At 35.1% G+C, this 6533-nt stretch overlaps 1 protein-coding gene across 1 annotated transcript; it reads left to right on the forward strand.

Annotated features, from left to right (window-relative positions):
* Positions 1-3211: 3211 nt before the first annotated feature.
* Positions 3212-6277, forward strand: LOC115959629 (putative wall-associated receptor kinase-like 16). The gene is made up of 3 exons (XM_031078095.1): positions 3212-4291; positions 4379-4573; positions 4895-6277. The coding sequence occupies exons 1-3, from the start codon at positions 3424-3426 to the stop codon at positions 6091-6093; spliced, it is 2262 nt and encodes a 753-aa protein (XP_030933955.1). The 5' UTR covers positions 3212-3423; the 3' UTR covers positions 6094-6277.
* Positions 6278-6533: the final 256 nt, after the last annotated feature.

Consider the following 6533-nt stretch of genomic DNA (forward strand, 5'->3'; position numbering starts at 1 on the left):
TTGAAAATATTGTAGATAAAAGTAAAAGTTAGTTGAAATGGTACAGTAGGACCTATAAATAGTACAAAAAAGTGTAATGAGATTCATAAATAGTAACAAAAATAAGCTGAATAGTGAAATAACTTTCATTTATATAATACCAATCTAAACGCACGCTTAGACTTATACAAATCTATCAACACTGCCCAGTAGAGACACAGAGTCGAGGAGCACAACACCTTAAGGAGAAGATCAGCGCCACCCTAATAGATACACAAGTCACAAACCCAAGAGTGAAAATCAAACCGCTCATCAAAGATCTAGTCTAGTTGGCGTTGCCAAGAAAAAATCTAAGTGAGTTTCTAATCGGTGAAAGGCTGTGAAGAAGAAGGTCGATTGGGAGGGAAGCTCCAGAGTGATGGCCTCAGTGCACTTGGCAATCTTGCAATTGACCTTGCTGTGGGTAGTAGAAGCATCAATTGTTTAAGAAAGACAAAAGTTTATATTTTCAGCATAATCCGTAACAAAAACATAGAATTTCAGCATATCGATAAAACTTGTTGATAAAAATCATATAATATATAATAAAAAGGCAACAAATACACAAAATCTATTCAATTTTTTATAATTAAAAAAAAAATGATAGTTTTTAGACCCCTTAAACAATTGATTTAACTTAGGTAATTAGCCAAGTTGTTACTTAGTCCAATTAAACAAGTCTAGGTTATCACAATAACAAAGATCAAATCATGCAAAGCAGCGGAAAATAAATAACACAAGATATGATCACCCAGGAAACCAAACCGGTAAAAGCCTGGGGAGGATTTGACCTAGCTATCCCCAAGGTAAACTTGAATCCACTATCTTGAAAGAATCGAAGTTCATACAATAAGACTTACAAGCCCCCACGCTCGACTTCTTATTGCTACCAACCAGTAGAACTTACTGACACAACTACGTGCAAGCTCCGAATCCACGGACTCTTTCTTTCTTGGATTCACCACCAGATACAAGCACACCCGCTTGTGTTTTCTTTAAACTTCAATGGCAGCAACTGAATTGATCATCAAGGTGTAGATAAATCTTCTCCTTGAAAATCCTAAGTTTGTGTAAAGGAAAGCTCCTCTAGATCTCACAAGAGATTTACACAAACTGCAATTATGAGCAACACTAAAACGTGGCTAGGGTTTGCCTTTTATACTTAGGACAAATAAGAAACCCTAAAAACGTTTTAAAACACTTAAGGCTGAGTTGGACAAATCTGCAGAAAATCATTCTGCCCGAGCTTCGATCGATCGAGCCAGGCCGAAAGGCATAATGCTTTCTTGCATTAACTCGATTCCAACTTTACATAAATGCATAACTTTGAGCTAGACAAAAATAGTTCTAAACACATTGTTTTGATCATGGTTTGCCAACAATACAAATTAGAGTTCTAAATACATAAAATTCTAAGACTTTAGAACCTAACAAAAAATACCTGCAAGGTTGTAGGTAGGGTAGAGAGAAATAGGGAAGAATATAGCAAATAATTGTAAAGTAGGTAGAAGAAAGAATAATACACCAAAAAATTGTGTGTATATATAGAGAGAATTTTAAGTTGTGAAGAAGATGATATGAACAAAAAGAAGGAGTTTAGGTAAAAATCAAATACTTTCTTTTTTTAACTTTATTATTAGGATAAAGTTGACATAAGATGCAAATTCATCTTCATAAACTTGGCGTAATTCGTAGTCTAGTTTTATTGGTTTTATTAGAATTGACTAGTAAAAAATAAGTTTACCTAACTATAATAAACTATAAATGCCTAATAACAAAGATATCATAACTAAAATACTGACTACGATTAGCCCTTTCAACAAATCCTTAAAATTATTTTTTAACTACATGAAAGGTACATATAGTTGACCTTGATGCTCTTTATATTCTTTGATGATTGGCCTACTTGTAATTTTATCGACGACTCGTTCTTCTTGCTAATTAAACATGGCCTATAAAATGTACCATAGTCTACCTAACCAGAACAACCAAATCAACGATGCCCAATTGATAATCACAATATCAAACCCCATTTGTTTAGCTAACAAAACAAAAATTTCACAACAATAAATCAATCAAAAGTAAGGCTACTGAAATTGAAAATTAGACTTCTGCAAAAAAAAAAAAAAAAAAAAAAAAAAAAAAAAAAAAAGAAAAGAAAATTAGACTTAGACTTAGACTTGTACAAATCTATCAACACTGCCCAGTAGAGACACACAGTCAAGGAGCACTTAGACTTAGACTTAGTCTAGTTTTATTGGTTTTATTAGAATTGACTAGTAAAAAATAAGTTTACCTAACTATGATAAACTATAAATGCCTAATAACAAAGATATCATAACTAAAATACTGACTACGATTAGCCCTTTCAACAAATCCTTAAAATTATTTTTTAACTACATGAAAGGTACATATAGTTAACCTTGATGCTCTTTATATTCTTTGATGATTGGCCTACTTGTAATTTTATCGACGACTCATTCTTCTTGCTAATTAAACATGGCCTATAAAATGTACCATAGTCTACCTAACCAGAACAACCAAATCAACGATGCCCAATTGATAATCACAATATCAAACCCCATTTGTTTAGCTAACAAAACAAAATTTTCACAACAATAAATTAATCAAAAGTAAGGCTACTGAAATTGAAAATTAGACTTCTGCAGAAAAAAAAAAAGAAAAGAAAATTAGACTTAGACTTAGACTTAGACTTAGTCTAGTTTTATTGGTTTTATTAGAATTGACTAGTAAAAAATAAGTTTACCTAATTATAATAAACTATAAATGCCTAATAACAAAGATATCATAACTAAAATACCGATTACGATTAGCCCTTTCAACAAATCCTTAAAATTATTTTTTAACTACATGAAAGGTACATATAGTTGACCTTGATGCTCTTTATATTCTTTGATGATTGGCCTACTTGTAATTTTATCGACGACTCGTTCTTCTTGCTAATTAAACATGGCCTATAAAGTGTACCATAGTCTACCTAACTAGAACAACCAAATCAACGATGCCCAATTGATAATCACAATATCAAACCCCATTTTTTTAGCTAACAAAACAAAAATTTCACAACAATAAACCAATCAAAAATAAGGCTACTGAAATTGAAAATTAGACTTCTGCAAAAAAAAAAAGAAAAGAAAATTAGACTTAGACTTAGACTTGAACAAATCTATCAACACTGCCCAGTAGAGACACACAGTCAAGGTGCACAACACCTTGAGGAGAAGATCGGCGCCACCCTAATAGATACACAAACCCAAAAGTGAAAATCAAACCGCTCATCAAAGATCTAGTCTAGTTGGCGCTGCCAAGAAAAAATCAAACTGAGTTCCTAATCGGAGAAAGGCTGTGAAGGAGAAGGTCGATTGGGAGGGAAGCTCCAGAGAGATGGCCTCAGTGCACTTGGCAATCTTGCAATTGACCTTGCTGTGGGTAGTAGAAGCATCAATTGTCAACACCAACGCCTTGCCTTTAGCCAAGGACGGCTGTGAAGAGCATTGTGGCAATGTCCGTATTCCATACCCATTTGGCACAAGGGAAGGATGCTACGTTAATGATAGCTTTCTCATCACTTGTAATCACACATACAACCCGCCCTTGGCGTTTTTGGCACATAGTAAAATAAATGTTACAGACATATGGCTTTCGGGTGAAATGCGCATATATGCCCCAGTAGCCCATGATTGCTACAACAGAACTGGTGGGAGTGAACGCAACAATCAGCCTTGGCTCCGATCGGGAATATTCCCAATCTCCAACACTGGAAACAAGTTCGTGGCTATTGGGTGTGACACAAATGCTGTGATAATGGGTTCTAGAAGGACAAGCTACACAACTGGGTGCATGTCTTTATGTGATAGCACTAGAGATGTGGTTGAGGGGTCATGCTCTGGTATTGGTTGTTGTGAAACTGCTATTCCAAGAGGAGTAATGGATTTCAATATCAGTGTATCGAGCTATTACCAACACAACAGAGTGTGGGAATTCAATCCTTGCAGCTATGCTTTTGTGGCAGAGGAAGGTACTTACAACTTCTCAACACAAGATCTTCAAAATTTTACGGGAGGTCATAGGATGCCGATGGTGCTAAATTGGGCAATAGGGGATCAAAATTGCAGTGAAGCTAAAAAGGATTTTGAAAGTTATGCATGCATGGCTAACAGCGAGTGTCATGACTCGAACAATGGTCCAGGCTACCAGTGCAGTTGTTCCAAGGGATACCAAGGCAATCCTTACCTTAAGGATGGCTGCCAAGGTTGCCATTTTACTTTGAATTATTGTTGACTTTTGCTACTGATGGATTTTATTTTCTTAATGTCAATTTTTATGTTTTTTTTTCCAGATATTGATGAGTGCTTAAATTCCACCATATGCGTCCAAAACTGCACCAATTTGCCTGGTACTTATAATTGTTCCTGTCAGCTACCAGGATATGACGGCGATGGTAAATGGGATGGAACAGGTTGCAAACTCATACCAAGCCCTGAGAGGTTTCCAAGCTCTGAGAGGTTTCCATTGATTAATAGGATTTCACTAGGTGAGCAATATTGATCACTTTCTAATTAATCATATGAATGATACATAAAGTTTGCATATATATTATATAATAGTAACGTCTGGGATAAAGGTTGAGTCTTGGTGTGATGATAAGTGTCTTTCACCAAAAGTGACAAGTCATGAGAGAGTTCGGAAATTAACCTCTCCAAATATAATTGGGTGTTAAAATCCGGAAATCAACCTCTCCAAAAATAATTGGGGTAAGGCTACCATGACCTCTCCCAAAACCCTAAGGTAAAATGAGCATGTAGGAACTTTAGTTTTTTGGTATAAAAGCTTCAATTTGCTGCAAAATGTGTAGGTGTCAGTGTCAGCCTCTTGGTTCTAGTTTTGGGCATTTCTTGGTTATACTGGGGACTCAAGCGTAGAAAGCTCGTCAAGCTCAAAGAGAAGTTTTTTAAACAAAATGGTGGCTTTCTACTACAACAACAACTTTCTAAGCACAATGGATCTATTGAAACAACTCAAATATTTACAGCAGAAGAACTTGAGAAGGCAACAAACAATTACCATGAAAATAGAATCCTAGGCCAAGGTGGCCAAGGAACGGTTTACAAAGGAATATTACCAGATAACAAAATAGTTGCCATTAAGAAGTCCAAAATAATAGATCAAAGCCAAGTTGAACAATTTATTAATGAAGTTTCTATTCTCTCCCAAATCAACCATAGAAATGTGGTAAAGTTATTGGGATGTTGTTTGGAGACTGAAGTTCCTTTGTTGGTGTATGAATTTGTTACCCATGGTACCCTTTTCAATCACATTCACAAAACAGACCATTCTTCAACGTTGCAATGGCAATTACGTTTACAAATAGCAGTTGAAACTGCAGGAGCACTTTCTTATTTGCATTCTGCTGCATCCACTCCCATCATTCATAGAGATATCAAGAGCACTAATGTACTCTTAGATGATAATTACAAAGCTAAGGTATCTGATTTTGGAGCTTCGAGGCTAGTTCCTCTTGATCATACTCAGTTAACCACACTAGTGCAAGGGACGCTTGGATACTTGGATCCAGAATACTTTCATTCAAGCCAATTGACTAAAAAAAGCGACGTTTATAGCTTTGGAGTTCTCCTTGCAGAGTTGCTAACTGGAATGAAGGCACTTTCTTTTGAGAGACCTGAAGAAGAAAGAAACTTAGCCATGCATTTTGTCTCATCAATGAATGAAAGCCGATTGTTTGAAATTCTAGATCAACGAATGCTGAATGAGAGAAATGTTGAGCAACTTAATGAAGTTGCGATGTTAGCTAAGAGATGCTTAAAAGTGAAGGGAGAGGAGAGGCCTACTATGAAAGAAGTTGCAATGGAGTTAGAGGGCTTGAAAGCAATGACAAAGCATCCATGGGTTAAAGGCGATATGAGTTTAGAAGAGACTAAGTACTTGATCCAAAAACCATATGAAGATTGTGTTGGTGGTGTCAGTGGCAATTCTGCATGTTATGACAGCATAAGGAAACAAGTCAGCATATCAATACTTGATGATGGCAGATAATTATCTAGTGTGTTAAAGGATTATATAATGCTAGACTTTATCATTATACTTTTTATTCATAGTTTTTTTTTTATCATTTTAAAAATGTATTTTTGTTATTAGTTTGGGACTAGGTAAACAGACAAGATGGGATAGATTTGTAGATTAGTTTTTAAATAAATTTTATCTACTTGTAATAGATAAATATTAGATATCTATTGAATTTAAATGTTATGTTTATCTTGTAAAATTATCTATTTATATGGTTTCATGTTGAATAATTAAACAAATTGAAAATATGATTATTGAGTGAAATTTCACTTTGGAGGCTTAGACTCACTCGCAGAAATCCATTTTACCAAAGTTGAGGATTTGGTTCGTTTAAAGCAATAAATAAAAAATTGGGCCCATAATAACGTACCTTTTCTTTTCTTGCACTAGGGTGAAGGATGCATTTGCAC

This window comes from Quercus lobata, chromosome 9 (genome assembly GCF_001633185.2).
Source record: "Quercus lobata isolate SW786 chromosome 9, ValleyOak3.0 Primary Assembly, whole genome shotgun sequence".
In the NCBI taxonomy this organism is placed as follows: Eukaryota; Viridiplantae; Streptophyta; class Magnoliopsida; order Fagales; family Fagaceae; genus Quercus; species Quercus lobata.